At 40.2% G+C, this 21,873-nt stretch overlaps 1 protein-coding gene across 7 annotated transcripts in view; it reads right to left on the bottom strand.

Moving 5' to 3' along the window:
- The window catches only part of LOC144521904 (transcription factor SOX-6-like), a 118,276-nt gene that overhangs the window by 39,181 nt on the left and 57,222 nt on the right, over positions 1-21,873 (bottom strand). For all 7 annotated transcript variants that reach the window (XM_078256564.1, XM_078256563.1, XM_078256561.1 and 4 more), the window contains 3 exons: positions 15,820-15,909; positions 5,067-5,239; positions 2,997-3,065 (listed from right to left, as the gene is read on the bottom strand). In XM_078256564.1, the coding sequence (XP_078112690.1) occupies positions 2,997-3,065; positions 5,067-5,239; positions 15,820-15,909 (332 nt within the window). The remainder of the gene's footprint in view (positions 1-2,996; positions 3,066-5,066; positions 5,240-15,819; positions 15,910-21,873) is intronic.

Consider the following 21,873-nt stretch of genomic DNA (forward strand, 5'->3'; position numbering starts at 1 on the left):
GTGCAGCTTTGCAGTCATTAATTAGCCTGTTAGCTAAGGCCTGGGCGGTGCGGTTAGGGCCTGTGCCTTTGTGGGCCCGAAGGAAATGGGCCACATATGAGAGCCATTATAGGAACTGACTTAACAAAGACACATGCCTGTCAGCCAACAGGCTGGGCTGGGCCACTCTGCCTACGGCACACAAAGGGCCCACCACCCCTGTGTGTAAGTATGTGTGTGTCTGTATGTGTGTGTGTGTGTGTGTGTGTGTGTGTGTGTGTGTGTGTGTGTGTGTGTGTGTGTGTGTGTGTGTGTGTGTGTGTGTGTTTTTGCACGTGTCTATGTGTGTTTTTGTGTGTTTGTGATCAGGGGAATGTATATGAACTGTCCATGTGTGCGTTTATGCAGTAATATCAGCTGACTGTACTTTAAGTTAATATCAGATGCCTGTTTATGTGCAAGTACATATATGTGTGAGCTTGCATGCATGTATGTACATTTTATGTATAAATATCAGCTGTTCAGTGTGTTTCTTCACATGTTTGGGTGTACATGTGTATCTGTATGTGTGTGTGTGTAACCATATCTATCAGAATGGGGCCTTCGGAAGCGTTTCTTTAACCCGTGGACATCCCCCGCTGACTCTCCACACCATTTAAAACCACATGACAGGAAACCTGGGTTACTTTGAACTACAGCATCTCTCCCCCCCCACCCCATTCTACAACATCGCACCATACTGACAAACACACTGACACCATCCACGTAAAAAGGAGAAAGAAGGAATGATGAGAGGCAGAACTGGAAAAATGGGCTGAAAACAGCTCCCCACTGGGATTTTATTGTCTCCGTTCATAAATCAGAAACAGATAACACTGTATAATAAGTCATACAATTTATGCTAATGAATCACTGAAAGTCGGTTAACTTTATTTGCCGTGATGATGCAACAGCTGGCATGTGTACGCTGAACACATCAAGGAGTTGCAACTGTTCCACTTATCTAGCAAAAACATTTTTTGGGTTCTTAGTTTGTCCATCTGGACAACATTTAGTTTTTCAAATTAAGATATAAACAACAACCGGCACCTCTAAAAAGTGCCTTTACCACACTAAGGCCTATTCTTTTCAGCTGAAACAGTAGCATTTGGTCAGCTCCTCAGAGTATTGGCCTGAGAGGAGCTCAGGTCTGGATTTGATAAGTGGAAACAGACCAGTGCAGCGCTGCCTGTGTGTTTAAAGCCAACACACATCCGACACAGTGTAAACAGCCCGTACTCCAGTGAATAAGCCTTGGAGCTTAGCCATAATAATTGTAAACCTCTGTACAGTAGATAGACCATATGCTTCTTACTAAACTGGGTTTGTTCACCAAGAAATGCCATTGTTTTAAAAATAACGAGATGTTGCTGCACACCCAGCTGTGATGCATATAATTTAGCAACTTTTCAATGAAAACAAATTTTTTTTTTGGTCTCTTTTGTGCATTCATTTCTGTACCTTCACTAAACTGATTTTAGTTTAGCTGATTTAAGTAATTCTGGCCATTTTGATTTAAATTCAACATAGAAAATAAGTGTGGAAAAACAGATTGGAATATGTGGAGTATGTTTCACCTGAATTTACAGCAGATGCTTTTAAAGTTCAACATGCTGCTCTCAAGCGCTACTTTCTGCATGTCTTTCATCCTCAAAACCAAACATGACACAGTATCCATGCTTCACAGCGTGGAAGAGGATCAGAGTAGGAGCTGGTTTTTATGGTCTCGCTCTCCCCTGGGGCTCGGAGGCCTAATGAAGTCCGATCCGAGCTTCATTAAGATCCAGGGGTGGGGACTCGTAATAAAAAAAAAAAAAAAAGAAGAGAGAATAAAACACAGGCTCTCGTTAACTAGATCACACCTCCGGAGCACAGGGAGATCCAAAGCTCAGGACCACTGGGGGGTAAAAGGGGTACGGGACGGGACTAAACCAGTCACAGCGGAAAGTAGATTGAGATTATCTCACAAGCCGATTTAATTCAGCAGCAATCCAACCACTTAAAAAAAAAAAGAAATACAAGCTGGTTAACTTCCCACATGGCTATCAGCCGCAGTGCGCAAATTTACCAGAATTTAGCTCGCACCTGGTGGGAATTTCTTGGTGAGTTTGTATGTATACACGGTAGCCTAGAGTGCACACAGATCATAAGTCTCAGTGCATCAGGTGGCACGATGTAACAGATGTAGGAATGATAGAGGGAAGAAAAAAAGGAAACAAATAGAATCCGGGATAAATAAGAAGTGTGAATGAAACAGCAAGTGATATATTTTATCTGCATGTTTTCTGCATTCTTTTTTTTTTTTGCAATTCATTGTTATGGGCTCGATTTATGAAAGCTGCAGTATTTACACGGTACAAGAAACAGCAGAGGCATAACGTGAGCTGAGAGGAACATAAAACGTCTGATTGAAACAGACAGAGAGAGGAGTGCATGTCGGGGTGAAGAGAGGAAACATGTTGATAAATAGACAACTGAAGAAAGAGAGAGTAGGAGGAAGCCTAGAGGATGTTGGGATATTGATCGCTGACTGATCAATGCAACAGTAAATGATCTGGCCATAACCAGGGCAATTACTGGGTCACCATGTGTGTGTGTGTGTGTGTGTGTGTGTGTGTGTGTGTGTGTCTGCATGCCTCCGTATAAATGCAAGGCTGACGTGGTGCAACTGTCATACCTCTCAATAGCAGGCAAAACAAAAGAAAAGGTCACAACCTCTCACGTTATTGTTGTTTTCCAATCACACGTGACTCAATAATATTGGAACAGGAGGAAAATGAACATTTAGATCATCCAGGCGGAGGACAAAAGAGGAGACATTAACAGCGTCCAAAGATGGACACAGAAAACAAGAGACGATGGGGAAGAAACAAGGGGTGTGTGTGTGTGTGTGTGTGTGTGTGTGTGTGTGTGTGTGTGTGTGTGTGTGTGTGTGTGTGTGTGTGTGAGAGAGAGTGAGTTGGTAGTTGGAAACTAACCTGGATCTGTTGTTGGAGAATGTTTATCTTGTGCTGCTGCTGCAGGAGCTGCTGCTGTTGTCTGGCAATCTGGGCGCACACACACACAAAAAGATCATTTTAATGAAACCATAATTTCTTCCATAATTCTGAGAAGATGAAGAATACGATGAAGTTTTGTTTTGCTTTGAAAATCTGGCAAACGTTTGTGTTTCCTTTCTTCAATGGGAGAAAATCTGCTTTACTATTTCAATAAAAAATAAAATTAAAACATCTGGGTGAAAAATCTGATTATTTTAAGAAAGGGTGCATGCACACAGAATTCTGTGTGTATCCCCATTACGCTGTTTTATTTACCACATCAATGATGTTTATGGAGTATGGAGAGAGGATTCTTTCAATTTGAGAGCATGTATCATCGACTTTACATTCAGATTTTGGAAATTATTCCAAAATCTGAAGATAAAATCAATGAGAAATGCTCTCAAATGTAAAGAATGTGCTTTTGAATAAAGATAGGAATAAAACTCCATATGGTGAACAGCGTATGATTGTTGCAAGAAACCATTCTACTGGGTCATTTTGTGGTAAAAATTGGTAAAATGCAAACAATGAGTTTTAATATCGAGTGGGAGAGTGAGAAATACCAGAAGAGAATGCATGTGAGCTATATTAAAAAAAAATAGCAACAAGATTCAACAACACTGAAAAATGAGTCTGACGTTTGGTGCTGCAGGTTAATGGCCGTGCTGCACTCAAGATCAAGATTTTTTTTTTCAGAGTGGAGAGTTTCTGAACAAATCTCTTAACTGACACTGAATCTGTGAGATTGACATGTTTACTAGGCCAACTAACAACACCCAGCATGCCTCTGGAACCCCCCACACACCCATCAACGCTCATCTTCGTCTGTTGTTTTGATGTAAGATTGTCTAATAAAAAACATCTGAAGTCAAATGATACGGGGACAGGTGTCATCGAGTGAGGGGCAGCTGGGACCGGCCAGTCGCGTGAGGTTAAAATCCTTAAAGGGGCAGCATGTCAACTATTTGATCCCGCCCACTCTGTGTCAAAAAAGTAAAGCAGCTAGCTCTCTTTTTTCTTGAGGAGTCGTTTAGTATATTTATTCTGAAATGTAATTACAGGCTGCTGAATGGGAGGCGGCGCCCCATTTGCACACATGTCATATTTCATTAAAGGCAGATTTCTCAGGGTTTGTCTGTAGGGCATTATCCTATCAAGTCTCAACAGCCAAATGACTGGCTGAAATTGGAATCTGTCTTTCTTTTCACTCTCTCCATCTTCCCCGCTCTTTTGTAAAGCTGTGAAAGGTGGAATGTGTTGTGATGGGAGATGTGGACTTGTCCAAACAGAGCCTGTCGTGTGTCGAACTACAGTAACGTGTCGGCAAACAGCGAAAACAAAGAGCAGCTCACCTAAACACCTCTTTGCTTAGGCTCTCCCTCTCTCTCTTTCACACATTCATTTTTCTATGTCTGACACCTGAAGACGTGCATCAGCATCTGTAACTTTTTCGACAGCGTTTGAAGCCACACACAAAAATATAACAAACACACACAAAAACACACATTCTAAGAATATTTTATTTTTTTTAATTATTTTTTTTACTTGACAACTTATCGTGAAAGTTTTGGCTGTCATTACTTTCAGTTATGATGATATTTGAACCGTCCATCTAAACCAATGGAGGGAGTGTGACAAAACTAAGGGGTTACAAAATGTGTAGAAAATAGGTAAATGCTGGTTCACAAAATGATGTTTCTTTAACAAGCCTTTCTTTAACCTTTATAGGCCTAAACAATTTACAAAAAAGGGAACATCACTTTTCAGGTCCTAAGAAGCCATTGCAATTAAGGGATTTTTTTTTTCTAAATAAATTTGCCAGATGTTTATTCAACCGATCGTCTGAGTGCACATGTTCTTCACCCTGTTGGCCTTGCATCCCCACATCTCAGCAATCAAGTTAGTGACTAAAATGTTATAATACCTCAAAGGACTGAGGGAATTATGAACTATTACAGTAACACCAACAACACCACTCTCCCCACAACACATCCAGACCCTCCCTACCTGCTCCTGCTGCTGTCTGGCCAGCTCCATCTGTTGTCTCTGCTTCTCCAACTGTGAGGCGGCCATCTTTTTCTGCTCATCATGGGCCGAGAGGAGCTGCTCCCTCAGACTGATCAGCTGACCAATCATGGTGGAAAGTTGGTGCTCCTTCTCCTCCAGCGACTCCGGTGTACCTGGATGTACAGGTTTAAGAAAGTGGTTATAATTTAGTGTCGAAAACAGGAAAGGTCTGCTCACATTGGATGTTTGTTTAAAAGAAAAGATACATGATACAGTAAATAGTTAGTGGTAGAAGATGATGGTCTATAGCCAGAGATAGATGTGTCATTTCCTGTGATGCTCATTGGCTAGACAATGGTTGTAACCATAGAAATAGAATGAGAGTAGTACGTATCAACATAGCAGGACGGTCAGGACGGTGGCCATTTTTATGCTTACCGTTACCACTGCAAAGAACTATGACTTATAGCAGGCTAACTTCTGCATAATGTTCCGTATACATCGACTTGCAGCAAGTCACAGACTCACTGAGTTGAGGTTTTGCAAAAAACGAGCGATTGAGTAGTACGAAGCATGGAGAGGCTTCTTTTTGTGCAATGTCTATTGCCTTGCTGCTAAAGAGGAATTGAGGATTGCTGGATTTAATTGCTTCAACAAGAGACAGACAAAAGGATAACGCCAGCTTAGTGTGTACGGTAGGCCCAAACGGAGTTCTCAAGCTAGTTTACGGACCTGATGTGTGTTGTCACCATAACAACCTGCCGTAATTTCCACTGGGGACAAGGGGGACGTGACCCCCCGATCTCTAGCTCCCCCAGTAGAGTGTGCGCCCCATGTAGGCTGAGCCCTTGGCAGCGGCCCAGGTTTGAATCCGACCCGCAGGTTCAAAGGGCTTGAAACAGGTTTAATATCCTGCTATGCACCTGTAACCCAGTAGTGGTAGTATGTTCCCTGTGTACAGCAGTAGCAGTAGTATGTTCCCTGTGTACAGCAGTAGTAACCCTGTCAAGAAAAAGGGTCAACAGAAACGTAGTTTTGGCCAATCGGAGGTGGTTGTGCCAGACTCCTGCCTTTGGCTGAGTCTCTATCTAATCTGTCAGAAGAGAGCAGCAGTGTGGTGGAAAGTTTAGAACCCAAATTGAAACGTAAGCCACTAAAATTGCTGAATGTTAGAACATTGTGTCAAATTGGTCGTTATCACTGTGACTTATAAAGTGTCAGGTTTAGTTCCATCATAGTGTTAATAGTGTAAAAAAAGGTGTTCAGTAGCTAGCTGCGTGTCACATTCTCATTAGGGGCTGAGCCCCCCTAAAGGTCTGATCCTGGAATCACCCCTTCTTCGAGCTATCCTCTCAATTAAAGGCCATAAAAAATCTTTGTGTATTCAACATGCTACTTCCTGTAGAGAGCCATGACTGAAACAAGTTTTCTTTTTTGGCTTTAAGTAACCAAACCAAAGCAACTTCAACAAATTCCTCCAAAAACCTAAAAACTAACAAGTCAAATGTGTTTGGCCAACAAGAACTAGATAGAAAAAACCCATCCCCAAATTCCCATAACTCATCTGGCTTACATCTTCCTACTTATTATCTTCCGTCTTGTCTCTACATGCTATCAGTTTTTTATCACTTAGTGTCTGCACATGAGAACAATAAAATCACTTTGAGTAAACCATTGAAAATAAGTAGCTGTCACAGGCTTTTGTCAGGTTTATGATGTAGACATTCTTGGGAGGTTTTAGTCAATATACTCTTTCATCAGGATCTCACATCATTTCACTATCACTGTCACTGCAAAGTATTCATACTGTAACTGCATACTGTGCAGTTATTTTCTATGTCAAATTTGAAACTCCCTCCATACTACCTATGTCTTAACTCTTTTTAAAACCCCCCGTTTTCTACCAATTTTGATATGCTCAATTCCTTCCGCACTAAAGTTCTTGGAACTGCTAACTCTACTGTTAGCTTTGGGAGGGTGTCGTCTGCAAAGAGCTTCACTGGGATGAACTAACACCTGGAGGTTCACACTATCTCCCAAGAGAGTTGCTAATACAGCGACACGAAGATGACCCCTCACCGGCTTCCCACCAATGAACCCGTGAGTCAAGCCTGGGGTCTCTGCAAGTTGTGAGGACTAGCACATCTCTTTCTTTACGTACAGACATTTGTAACTACTGCTTACTAATTGAAATAAGAAAGAAAAGTTCATCTGTCAGAGATGTCAGGGAATTTATCATTTATAGCTAAGTGACAGATTTGGCACAAAAAAAGCTTTGCACTTTGAGAGAGCTCTCAAAGAATCTGATCAGCAACAATGATTCTACTAGAAGATTAATTAAATACATCTATGAATATTACATCTTAGTTAAATTAACAATACCAAAAAAATGCATAAAAGGTGGATGATGGGAGGGAAGGATAATAGAGGGAGCTGCAGCAGAAAACAATGTGGTGTGCGCGTATCAGCAGGGTAACAGCGGTTATATGGTAGCCACACTGTGTACCTGCATTATTCTGATTGGATGTGACTAGTCAGCTGCTAGCCACGCAGCTGGTGAATAAGCCAATGATTGTGTAGCATGAACAACTGATGACAATCAGCACAACGTTTAAAAGCTTACTAAGTCTTTGAAAAGCCTTTCTGCTTGTGACTGGAAAATAAAATCATGTCAAATTATTTTTGTCTGTGTTGCATTTCAACCATATAACTGGCCAATCAGGGCCTAGACACAAGGCTATGTTGTTTTTGCAGCACCAGCAGGTGGAGGGGTACATTTCAGCCACAAATGTCTGCACACTCTCAAAACTCATTTTACGTTGAATTCATGTTGAGTAAAGGAAGGTTAAAACATTTCTCCAGCAACATCCCTTAAGCACTCTGGGGAATTTAGTTCAACTACACTATAGGAAGTACAACACTGCCTGACCCTAGAGCTACTGTTGTTATATGTGTTTGTGTGATTATTCTTGTTTAGTGAATGCATATCACTCATGACCAACATGACGACAAGTTCTTCCTTTTCTGTGACAGTATGTGTTTTCATTATTGTCTGAATGGGTTCAAACACACATGCCGGTTCATCTTGTGTGTGTGTGTGTGTGTGTGTGTGTGTGTGTGTGTGTGTGTGTGTGTGTGTGTGTGTGTGTGTGTGTGTGTGTGTGTGTGTGTGTGTGTGTGTGTGTGTGTGTGTGTGTGTGTGTGTGTGTGTGTGTGTGTGTGTGTGTGTGTGTGTGTAAGGTCTTGCCCTGGGGCCATGTAAGGAGACTGCAGGGGTGGCCCCAACACTACCTGCATACTAACAGAGTCTCTATTGTAGTGTTGTCAGGCCCCTATTGTACCCCAGACTGCCCCCCCCACACACACACACATAAATTACCCCTCAGCACCCTGTATCAAAGGCAACATTCTCCTCTTCTTGTCTCTCTTTTAAAATGCTTTTATTCTTTCTTCATTTGGTTTTCCCCTAACGACCTCCCCATCAGTAACTTTACTTCCATGTCCAGATTCCTCTCCTCTCCTCTCCTCTCCTCTCCTCTCCATCTTCCTCTCTTTTTTTTTTTTTTTACTTTTTTTTAATTTAGTTTAGTTTATTTTCTTTGTCTTGTTTTTTTTTATCCAATAAAGGGACTTTGAAAACCTCTCCTCTCCTCTCCTCTGCTTTCTCTTCTTGTCTTGTCTCCTCTCTTTTGGTTACTCCTTTAGTCCTCTTCTTTTCTCTCCTCTCCTCTCATGATTCCTCCTATGCTCTCATCACTTGCTTCTTGTTTCTTCTCTTTGTTTTCCTCTCGTCACCTCTCTTCTTTTCTTTCCTTTGCTTTCATTATATTATTTTCCTCTCTAGTTTTCTCTCTTTTTTCTCTCTTCTCCTCTTCCTGTTCTCATCACCTCCCCCGTACGATCCATCTCCTCTGCTCTCTTTACCTGCTCATCCGTCTTTTTCTCCTCCCCCCCTCCCACTCTTTTCTCACCAGCTCTCTCAATCACCTCTCTGCCATCTCCCCCCTTCTCCTCCCTTCATCACCTCCTCTCTCGTCCTCTCTGCTCTTATTGTTACTCTAATCCTCCCTTCTTCACCCCACCCTAAGTTTCTTTGACCAATTTAGTCTTGCAACACTGATGGAAACTTTATAACGCTGTCATGTCTTAACACACACACCAACACATGCACGCACGCACACACGCATGCACTCACACACACAAACACACAAATACACACAAATGTATTCCTATTCGCCTACATTCCTTGCAGTGAAGTAAATCCTATATTGTGTAATCGCAACAACTGCATGTTGCAGCTCCATGATTCATCCTTGTGGATTACGGGTTGTGCATTCCAAGCGCGACGTCTTGCGTTCCTTCAACACTTCTGGCACCAAAAATCATCTCAGACCTTTTCCGTATTCCATCCATCAGGATTATTCCCGACACCTGCTGAGGGCACTAGCCAAAACACAAAGCCATAAAGGGTTTTCACACTCTGTTCAGATGATCTGTCTCTGAACCAAAACTGAAGCATGATGCCAAAGCTGTTACTACCGCATGAGGTGTTTGTTAGTTGTTACTGGTTAAACAATGTTTGGAATCATGGCACTCAAATCCAGCTTTTTGTTATATTGTAACACATTTTAGTTATATCACAAAGTAATAAAAGAGCATTGCTACAGTAGAGTATGTACCAAGAAAATGCAAATAAATGTCAATGTCAGTATTCCAGATTTGTCCTAACCCTCCCACCAACCCATGCATGTATAAAATTGGACATTGTGTAGTTTTTATAAACTCCACATTTGTATTTTGTTGCATTAATTTTAATTGATTGCATTTTACTTGTTTTTTTTTTTATTTCTCGTCTAATCTAATTGTGCGTCTGCAAATGAAAATCATGTATCTCCAAAATGCCTGCTTTTCATGATCTTGAGAAAAAGTTTTGTCACAATACATTACTTATTTGGCTTAAGATGTAGTAGAATTTGACAGTTTATTAAAAAGATAGTTTATAAAGACTGTACTGGTACTGTCTTTATAAACTATCTTTGTAATAAACTGTCTGTACACTTACAACGTTCTCAATGCTTCGGTTTACATGCAGGGACCCTCATTATGCTACAGTGGAAGTTTGGTGCTGTTTTGAGCCTTGTTAGTGGTATAGAAATAGCAATTTCTCTTTTACTTTACCCGTGCCCCGACGACTAATTTTATAAGCTAATTAGCGGTTTGCGCTAAAACTGGTCACATTCGATTAGCATGAAAACATATCTCAGAGAACGGTCGACTCGGTACACATGTGTTATTAACCCATAGGTTCATTTTGCGCCGGATTTCTCCTTTAAGTTGATCTGAAAAACTGACCCAATTTGGAGATCCATGTTTTTTCTTCAGACAGCAACGATATTGTTTATTGCATTACCTTATTTATCTTCTTTTTTTTTTTTTTTAAGTGTGTGCCGGTGTGTATGCCTGCTTGCATACAGTATGTTAATGTGTGAGTCATTTCACAGTTAAAATTGTATTATTATATATTATAACTATATATAATGTTATTATAATTACAAGTAAACTACATGGAGTCACACAATATATTACAAAATCTTCAATGAGCCCCTTCCCCCTACACACACATGCCATGATACAAACATTCAAACACACATACAAACCATCACACATTCCGCATTATCACACCTCATAATGGCCCCGGACTCTTTGGGCTTCTGCCAAACCATCAAACCATTTTCATCGGTGCGGCAAACTCCCAGCATTCCTCTGGATGACTAAACCTTCACCTCAATGTCACCACACAACAAACACTCTGACACTTGACTTCCCATCAGCCCACAGGCCCCAAGAAAAACACGGTCACTACATTTTGTCAAAACAAGTGAGTGTCGTGATCTACCCAGGGCAGCTGGGTACAAAGATATCACATCTAATCTGCACACATTCAGGTTTTCTGTAAACAACTTACTTCTCCATAAAGTCAGTAGCATGTGTATGAAAATAAAAAGGTGCAATGGGTAAGATGTCTGATTTAAGTGACTCTTGAATGTCAGTGTGATTATTGCTGCCAGATGTGCCAGCTTCTGCATCTGACAGTATAATCAGACACTTCCTATCCATCTGTTGCTTTTTCACTTTGTATGTAAAAACGTAAAAGCAAGACATTCAATAATGCCCAAATGTGTTAAAAAGTTGCATGCTTGGCTGCTGGAAAATGAATCAAAACATCTGCACACTTATCTCTATTGTAAACACATAATATGTTATCTAAGTTTTTGGTAACAAAGTTTGAAGTGGAGATAAGTGTGTGGAAGTTTTCATCATTTGTATTTGCTGATCTGGAAGGTTTTGCTAATATTAGCTAATGGAAATGTTTTCAGTCAGTTTATCTTTTTTTTGTATCAGTAGATGCATCACTGCCATATTGCTGCAACCTACCCTAATATGTCTCCACCCGAAAGAATTAAATGAATTCATGAACATGTAAATGCATATAAGATAGGAAGCAGCCATGAACTTTCATGATTTCCTAGAGTTGCTGGTACTCTTTTAATTATGAATTCTCTTGACACTATTTGCAAAACGCTAGCTGATGCACTAGTTTTCTTTTCCAGCTCACCACACAGTGGGTTGCAGTAAAGAGTGATGTCATTCTGGGCACATTCCCAGTTGTGTATGTGTGCAATGAGGCACATTGTAGTTTAAATACTTACAAACCTTCCCTGCACAAGTCAAGATTTTAAAAAAAAATCAACAACTTATATATGCTATACATTACAAGCATGTTGAATTGCATTCGTGAGTGCTACTGAACGTTCCGAGTAAAAAAAAGAAAGAAGAGGTCATCAGTTTTCTTTACCCTGAAAATAACTGCGACTGAACAAATACGTTCAGGTTGTTGTGAGGAGACACAGATCAACAGTTGTGTTTAAGTATTTAGGTCAGCTAGACAGGGATTCAGAAATAAAAGACTCAGACGCTTGAATTCAATCAGAGCGTTTCTTTGGTCAGAACGCAGCTGGACGAACAGAGACATCTGTGTGTGTGTGTGTGTGTGTGTGTGTGTGCGCGCGTGTGTGTGTGTGTGCGCGCGTGTGTGTGTGTGTGTGTGTGTGTGTGTGTGTGTGTGTGTGTGTGTGTGTGAGATCCTTTATGTGCATGCATTTACTGGTTTAGTGCTATATTTACGCATTTTATTAGTGTCTTCAACGAACACACAAGAAATTGATATACTGCACATTCCAACTTTATGTACTGTATAGGACAAGCATGCTGCTGTCTTGGTTCTGGTTTCCTCCACTCACTGGACCTCTGAGATCATACCAGAGTTTTCTTACACACAAGTTAAAGAATAAGTAATGTCATTCGAACTTTTAACTATCAGCAACATTGAATGCCATGCACTGAATAAAAGATGCATGACCCTGATATTTACCATAATAAAATTGTATCTTGCATATTACTAGCCATTCAAATATGATCCTTAAATGTAAGCTATTAATTTTGTCAGTTAAAAGTTTGCTGTTTAGTGGGTCCCTGTTTTGTATGTCTTGTGAACGGGAACGCGCATGTACATTAAAGAAAATACACGGTCCTGCTAATGGTGTCGTACTGTTCCACTGGTGGACATCCAAAGTGCAGGACTGTGACACTGTGTTTAGGTTTAGGCAACAAAAGCATTTTGGTAAAGATTAGGAAAAGATCATAGTTTTAACTAAATGTTAATAACGTTTTTTGATTGACTGCAGATACTTGTTCTGCACTAGATTAGATTAGAGAATTTTCTGTATTAAACCAGACCACGATCTTTCCCTAATCTTAACCAAGTGTCAATGTTCTATACTACAATTACTAAGTATCTGTGAAAAATGTAGTCAATAACCTAATCACAAAGTATCACAATATTAAAGTATCGTTTGGATTACCTCAATACCAAGTACGGGCATGACTTGCACTGACAGTCATGTTGTTCCCCTTTCCTGCTTTAAATACAAAAAATAATGGCGACATTTTTTTCACGCTAGAGGCCAGTGAATTGGCAACTGTTAGCTATAGTTTTACTCACAGAGTGCCGTTGTGTGAGACTTGTGAAGTGTTTTAATGTGTGCGCATGGTAGTATATCATTCTTTATTTGTAAAATGTATTTTAAATTTGTAAATCTTACTAATAATCCCCATTTTTACTAAATGTAGCAGTTATCTGATTATGTCTTTTTTTCTGTAACTTTAATGGAATACAGTTACCTTTTTTGTATCCTAATTACCGCATTGACCCGAATAATAGTATTATAGTATTATAATTTTACATGAATTAACAACATTTTCTCATTATGTCAAAAGAAAATGTAATCCAGCAGGCATTTTGTTTCCCTCAACACATATTTGCTGTTGCAAATTAAACTTAACTCCTAGGATACAGGGTTGCCTCCACGCATGCTTCAACCGTAAAACTGGTGTGTTAAGATACTAAGATATACTGTTTGTAAAGGTAGACATACAGACCACAGGTGGAGTTCTGGTCTGCCACTCCCTGTGCAGCGTACTGCCTGAGGTGCTTACCTGAGGGTAGCAAGGGCCCTTAATAACATTTTTCCCCCTTTAAAATCAGCGTTTGTCTTTGTTGCCTTTTCCCCTTGGATTTTATCAGACTTGGGAGAAGACCTGATAAAGTATGCTGAGTTGTCTTCTTCTTCTAGCTAAGTTCTACTATGGTGATGATCTGAGTGAACCCTGATTTGAAAAAGGAGAATGTTTTCAGAGAGGGAACAAATAACAGGACGTCTGTTAGTGTGGAAATGAAAGATTCAAAATGTGAGCTATGAAAAGTGAGATAATGATCCACAAATGAACCACAAAACAAACAAAAAAGTCAAATACTGGATGGCCTTGAACAGCTTATTCAATTTGTTTCTCATTTTCAGTTCACAGTAAAACCCCAAAAGAGGGGGGGGGGTATCTTAAAGTCCATGTCTTCATTTAAAATACATAGAAATATAACAGAAAAAGAAAGTAAAGTTTGGTGGGCTTAGCACTTGACCTTAATATTGATCAGGTATCCCACTTCTCAGTAAAGAGAAGACAGAGAAGACAGTAAAGAGAAGACAGTCAAGTGAGTGACTTTCAAACAAAAAGTCTTATGAAGTGGATTTTCAACTTAATAGTTGAATAGCCTCTTACAAAACTTTTTTTCTGTATCTATCTGGCACCCTAATGCAGGCTGTCTCTAGATGAGTGATCAGGTAACAGACAGAACGTGATGTGAAAGTATGATTGTAGTTTCTATGTATAAATTGTGTGTGTGTGTGTGTGTGTGTGTGTGTGTGTGTGTGTGTGTGTGTGTGTGTGTGTGTGTGTGTGTGTGTGTGTGTGTGTGTGCAGATGGATGGTGTAAATATGAAGAGAGAGAATGAGAGAGAGAAGGAGAGAAGGAAGGAGAGAGAGAGAGAGAGAGAGAGAGAGAGAGAGAGAGAGAGCGTCGGATCTCTACCCTGTTGTGAAAGTCAATGTCGGTGCTGTTCTGCTGTAGAAGGCTCTCTGTCGTCCCTTTTTTCCACTCTCCACAGAGGAAATGCTTGCCATTTCAACAGCCGTCGATCCCAAACGGTTTCTCTCACTGAGAGGAGCTCGACCGCGGAGCCGTTAGCGACTACTCTCACGGCACACAAACACAATTGGCCGTAGCTCAGGGCACGGAAATGAGTCTATTTAAATGTATCAGTTCTCCAAAGTTACCCATTTTATACAAGCATCTATTCTTTCTTTTTTATTCAATTGGTGGGTGTAAATCATTGAAGACAATGTTGTAACACTTCAGAATTTAAGCAATTCTCATTCTCTGTACTTGGCTGACTTATAAATCTGGTTGCAAAAAAATGAACGTGACATTTCAGTCCAAGCAGTAAAGTTAGAGGGACATCAAACAGACATTTCTATCACTTACCAACTAGTGAGCATCACGGGACATTTTGATCCAATTCTTATTCAAAATATACAATCAGAAATGAAGAGCGTAAGACAGGAAAATGATCATTTGTGGTCAAATCGTTAAAAATGCCTCCTTTGCTTTCCCTCCTGCTGCAGCCGCTGAATGTTTTTTAACATAGGACACCCCCACAATGCTGCTATTTTCACTTTTGAATACCAGAGCAGGTCAAGAATACATTTGCCTTGGTGCAATTTATAGCTTCATGAATGTGCAGCCTCTCCTTTCATAAGCACCCTTTAATCAAAGTTACAATTATAACGTGTACTGTCTAAACTGGCCTTCACTGCTCGACAGGTAGGCCTGCTGACCACTTACTCTTTTGCTCTCATATGCAGAAACACGCTTAAAGTATACACATGGAGGAGAGAATTACAGCATGTTTGACAGTTTCTTACCCTTCAATTTCTTTTTTTGAAAAATGGTGTCCTTTTCTTGTGCACATACCATTTGCTTGTTTTATAAGAACATTCCTCAGATCGCGTAGGATCTGTAGGTTTTAGAAATGTACGACTTATTGTAATGAAGAAAAAAAAAAGGATTTTTTTTCTTTCTTGCTCTTTTTTTTGTCTTACACACCTCCTCTTCCCTCTAACAGCCCACGTAGAGCATGTATTGTTGCGCCACCTGTTGCAGAAGGCCACAGCGAAGCACAAAGAGAGTTTGTCTGCATCCAGTAAACCTTGGCATCTCACTGTTTGCGGGTGTGAAAGTGAATAAAGATTCAGTTGTGGTTGTACATGTGGATGCAGGCCTCGGTGTGGACGCTCTTACCTCTGACTTCCCCCAGCAGTTCGTTGGCATTCAGGCGGTCAACGTGTTCCTTCCAATCTTTGGAGAGAAGCCTCTCCATGCAAGTCGGTTCTACAAAAAGACAGAAAATAATCACCTTCACTTTTGATGTTTGTTAAACAGCTTACCACACACAGACTCAATAAGAATTTCATAGCGAAAGATGACCAAAAAAACAAAAAAGGCACAAAAGTTCTGGGTTGTATTTTCAAAAACAATGCATGTACCACCTGATTAGATCAAACCGTTTGGTAAGTTCACTAAAGAAGCCTGAGGAAATGTATTGTTGCCCACAAACATAAACTGTGATGTTTGTTTCCTTTTAATATGTTTATGTTTTTGTATGCACCATCCAACAAGGCAAATTCCTTGTAAGGGTTACTTACTTGGCAATAAAACCTTTTCTGATTCTGATTCGGACATACCAGGAAAAGAAAAGAAGCAAAAAGAAGAGACAGAGGGCAGAGAACCCATCTCTATGAATTGTTAAATTTCAAAGAAAAAAAAAAGAAGGAAGGACAAGGAATCATTTCAAAAAATAAAAAAAATGCAGCAGCCATCCAGCTGAGCAGTTGAGAATGTCTGCATTGTTCTGGTCTGTGGCTGTCCTCTCTCACACAATGTGTCTCATAGCCTCAGGATAATCGACATCAGAGACACGTGGTCCCATAAGATTAATAAGGTCTCACTTGTTCAATTGGTGTCCTGCTGTGAACTTTACTTAAACAATGAGAACTTCTTAATTCTTCATCAGGCGGATAGCAGAGAGAGTGAGAGAGAGAGAGAGAGAGAGAGAGAGAGAGAGAGAGAGAGAGAGAGAGAAAGAGAGACAAACCGAGAGAAAGATATCTGCACATGTGCAAGCATGAGTGTTTGGGTGTGACTTTCCCATAAAAGATAGACAGAAATGTACAGGTGAAGGATGGATGCTTTCAGGTATCAGTGGGGGAATGTAACTAAGTATATTTACTCAAGTACAGTGTTGGTACTTAACTAAATTCTTTCCATTTCATTTTACTTTTATGGAAATAGTGTAGTTTTAGCTCCACTACATTTATTTGAAAGCTACAGTTTAGTTACCAGTTACTTTGCAAATTAAGATATTACATAAAAAAAAAAAACATATCAGTTTGTAATATATGATGCATTATGATGTCATTGCTGTCAGGCTGAAACCTTGTGTCTCCATATTTTGTCATTTTAAATCAATGCTATTGGTCACCCTCTGTCTGTGGATTTTACAGATATTTATCTGTAGAGACGAGACGATTTTGTCTGACTTCGTCTGAAGTAAATAGCTCGATAAAATGTTGTCAAATTACCCTTTATTTTTCATTTCGGACATATAACATTTTCACCAGACAGAGACCATATTATCATTAAAATACCCATCTGTTTATAAAGTGGTCACAATCATTTCCATCTCAACCAGCTACAACATTCAAATTCTGCTTAAATTTACACAGTATGTCAGTAATAACAGTCACATAAAAAGATAACAATGACAGGATTCCGCTGGGTAATGAGTAATAATAATTTTTCCACCACACAATACCTGTGTGAGTGTGTCTGCATGTGAAACTGCTTCCTTGTACATACTGTACATGTCCACACACTCCTTAAACAGCCCAGGGTTTGTGTGTATACTCTGGTTTTCGTGCCAGCGGATGGGCCACAGATGGTGTCACAGTCATGCAGGGCCTCATGCAGAAGCCTCAGTCACCAAGGAAGTCAAAAAGAACCCCCCCCCCCCCCACACACACACACACACACACACAAAATGGACACATTCTTGGGCGCTGTGTGGAAAACATGTGCCTAAGGGCTTGCCTGATTTAGAATGGTTAAGTCAGACAATAGCTTATTTGTGGTGCCTTTATCCTGACAAAAGGCGCTATAGGCATTCATAAGGGCACATGGCCTATTGTGAATGGCTTAATGTTTATGCGTATGAGCCCATTGTGTGGTCAAGAGATGCCGTCCGCAGGCCGAGCATAACTTCCTTGTTGAGTCCATTAAAGCCTTGCATGTTTACAGTCGGATTATGATTGTTGTAAATAAGCTAATGCAGCCGTCCAGATCACATGGGATCAATGTAAACAGGGGGGGGGGCCATGTCAGCGAGGGAGGGAGGGTATCAGGCAGCTACAAGACAAAGAAACAACTTAAAAACTACAGTAATAATGGTGATTTCCCATATTTAGGGAAAAAAAACAGTGGGTATTTCCAAACAGATGGTCCACATAGCAGCAAAATAAGGTAATTACAATGTCCCCTCAGGACAATGGAATCCACCCAATTTTTCATAGATTTATTGGACAAGTGGCTCCACTGGATATGTATTTGTGTACATTTGGTTCAATGGGTGATATTTACAGCCAGTAAAGAGGGAAGCTGGAACATGGGGTCAGGATGAGAAGCTTTTTTTTTGCTCATCCCAAGACCTAAAGGCGCCGATGTGCTCTCGTTTAGCAGGCCTCTTATAAAACAAAATTAAGGAGCACAATTTATGGGAGCACTTAGAGAGGAAGATACAACCTGTAACTCCAAGATACATCTGCATAAGTCAACTGCGTGTGTACTCTGATGCACAATTTATACCCCCCGTACCGATAAACAGATCAGACATAGAGACATAGAGAGTGGGGGATGGGAGGGATGAGGTGTAAGTGGGGAGGAAAAGAGAAAGAGAACAAGAAGAGAGGAATAAAAGAGGATAAGAGGGAGATGTTTTACCCTAGATGGCTTTCTATCTGTCCCTGCGACCGAGTTGGGGATCAAGTGCTGTTTAGATTGGAGGGTGGATCAAAATTCCTTGCTGTCTGAAAACTAACTCCTTTATCAAGTGGAGGAGAAATGCAGAAGATGGATGCTTTAAGGAAGAGGAGGGAGAGGGAGGATGAATGGGGTGAGGAGAGAAGGAAGGGTAGATGAAAAGAAAAAACTGGGAGAGACATAGGAGAAGAGGGAAGTAGGACAGACGACTTGAGTTGAAGGTGAGTTCATGAGCAAGATGCAGAAGACGCTTGAGTCATCTTCTGTAAGTAGAGAGAGTTGTATGAGCTTGAATGGAAGGGTGATAAAGATACATTAGAAATGGCAGGGAAGTGAACATGAAGAGGAAAGAGGAGAGCTACTTTAGAATTAGTAAGGACAAAATGAGAAAGCCCTTGCCAAACCCTATATACTGTAAATGATATTGGATACCGATGATAAAAGTTTTTTATTTCTATTATTTTAAACTGTTGTATTGGGCTTGATACTTTATCTAACCCTTGGCCCTGACTATTCAGAGTTGTAAAACCACCAGCGGGGAAAGACAGGGAGGAGAGACAGAGAGAAGGGACGAGTGAGCAATAAAATTAAGTAAAGGAGAGACAGAAGGAGGTGAAGGAGATAAGAAGTGGATAAAGAGAGCGAGAGAGAGAGAGAGAGAGAGAGAGAGAGAGAGAGAGTCGTAGTAAATCAACGCCGAGGCAGCCAGTGAGCTGGCGAGTGTTTTAGGTAAACACAGTTTTATCACCTGTCCCCACGCCAACCTGCCAAGAGACAGTGTTTTGGGTGTTTTACACGAGCCACAGGCAACCCACTGTTTGTGTATGTGTGTGTGTGTGTGTGTGTGTGTGTGTGTGTGTGTGTGTGTTTGTGTGCCAGGCAAGCATCAACACTCCCAAACAGCCACTGCCAAGAACAACACAGTGTGCCACAGGCTTCCACTCGGACTGAGTCTCCCTCTTTTTCCCTCCTTCTGTCTTTTACTCTCTCTCTGTTTCCATGTATTAAAAAGTTTTTTCATGGAATTAACTTGTGTAATGTTCTTAATAGAGCACAGAGGGAGTATATTCTCATGTTTTGTTTTGAATAAACTCAACTTAGAAACCGTATAAACAGTGGTGGTATATAGTATAAGTAGTATAGGTAACGAGATTTATGTTATGGCCACAACTTTTACTTATCTTAACTTCATTTTTGAGAAATCATGATATTTTCCTCCAGTTTGGTATCACTGATGGCTCTAAATAATACAAGAAACTTGTAGCGTGCAAGTCAGAGTTGTAGAAAAATTCAAAACACTTTATCATTTGTTACCATAACTGCCAAATTCATCCGCAATTGACTCAGACTCTGAAAGTGAACTTGTTTTAAATTGCTGAATGTTTTCTCAAATAACTGCAAGTGTAATCTCTGGCTTCCACTAGCTGTTAGCAATGCACCAAATAGATTTTAAGATAGCTGACTGAATGTTTTTTAACAAACTTTTTTAGATGAAATGGGAGTTGGGAGTTAAATAAATAGTTTAGGAAATGTGTTTATTTGGTTGCCAAGAGTTAAATGTGAAGATTAATACCACTGTCATGTCTTCACGCTAAATATGAAGCTATAGAGCCAGCAGGCGATTAGCTTAGCATAAAGGCTGGATACAAGGGGAAACAGCTAGCTTAACTCTTGCTAAAGTAAAAAAAGACATCTGCCTACTAGCACCTCTAAAGCTCATTAATTAACACATTATATTTTGGTGGTTTAATCCACATATAAATCATAATGTAAACTACAATTTGTGCTTTTACGGGAACTTACATGCTAGAACTATTTCTTAGCCAGTCACTTCCTGGAGTTTTCCTGGCGGCAACCTCACAGTGATGACAAGACTCCAGAATGTCAATGAGCCCAGAAAGTGTATTCCCCAAAATGTTGAACTATTCCTTACGTTTTCGTAAACATGCTTGTATCTTTGACTTGTTATCAAAGAATTCGATATGTCTATGCAGCTGCCCAATTTTTTGAACTGACGATTCAACAGCAAGTTGAATGTCCATCCAAGCCTCGGAAGTTCTCCAGCTGTCTGTCATTTAATGTTTACTTATTGAATCTCATTGAACAGCATCTGAAAAATGTCTAGACATGTCAGGAAAATGTCATCACACCCTCTGTGAAATATCAGACATGTTGTTTCTTTTCTTCAAGTCTCATAGTGGTTGGTATGGTCATTAGCTAGATATATTTTTCTGTGTTTGACTTCAGGGGAAAGTGTGAAATTTGACCATAATTTAAATACGCAACAGAACAGTAACAATTCTTGAGAGAAACTTTCCATTTGTTTTCTGACATGCAGTGGGTCTACATTTGAGAAGTCAGTTTGTTTGCTTTATAGAAGTATATTTAATTCACATTTTATATTTGATGACACTTCAAAACTTCCCTTCAAATTCACTTGACATTTAGATGGAAACATAGCATCTCTTTTACTCACTCTCACACACACACACACACACACTCACACACGCGCGCACACACACACACACACACACACACATACCAAATGTACAGTTGCCAAAGCTCAGGAACTCTTACTGTAAATCTGCAGTCAAAACGCCAAGGTAAAGAGAAAAAAACATTAATCTGAAAAATTAGTTAATGTAAAAAAAACAAAGGCCTATATTTTAGTGAGTGCCTGATGTTTGTGTAACACACCCACAGCTGAAAAAAACATTTTGTGTATTAATGTCGCTACTGAACGTGTGTAAATGGAAGCTGACAGCTACACTTTGCACTTCCAAATTTATGTCAGTGGTGTGACTTCAGCTGCAGACCCCACAGCATCAGAGAGAGAGGAAAGAAAGAAAGAACAGGATAGAGAGCGACCGAAAAGATAGAAAGTATAATAAGACAGAAACCAACCGAAATAAAGACAGGAAGGAAGACAGTGATATTACAGTAAAGAAAAAGAGGAAGAGAGGCAGATCGACAGAAACAGACAGATAGGAAGAAAGATACCGAGAGAGATAGAGCGAGAGCGGCTGACAGAATGAATACAGCAAGAGAGGCACAGAGAGAGCAGCTGTCCTAACAGCTGGCCAGCAGGATTGATGTCTCAGTGAAATAAAACTCAACATATGTCCAAACATGAGGAGACAGGCCAGCCAAGAGGAGGAAAAAGATACACAAACGCACGCACGCATGCACACACACACACACACACACACACACACACACACACACACACACTGATATGAGAACACTAGTGCACTCTGAAGC

The sequence above is a fragment of the Sander vitreus genome, chromosome 8 (assembly GCF_031162955.1).
Source record: "Sander vitreus isolate 19-12246 chromosome 8, sanVit1, whole genome shotgun sequence".
In the NCBI taxonomy this organism is placed as follows: Eukaryota; Metazoa; Chordata; class Actinopteri; order Perciformes; family Percidae; genus Sander; species Sander vitreus.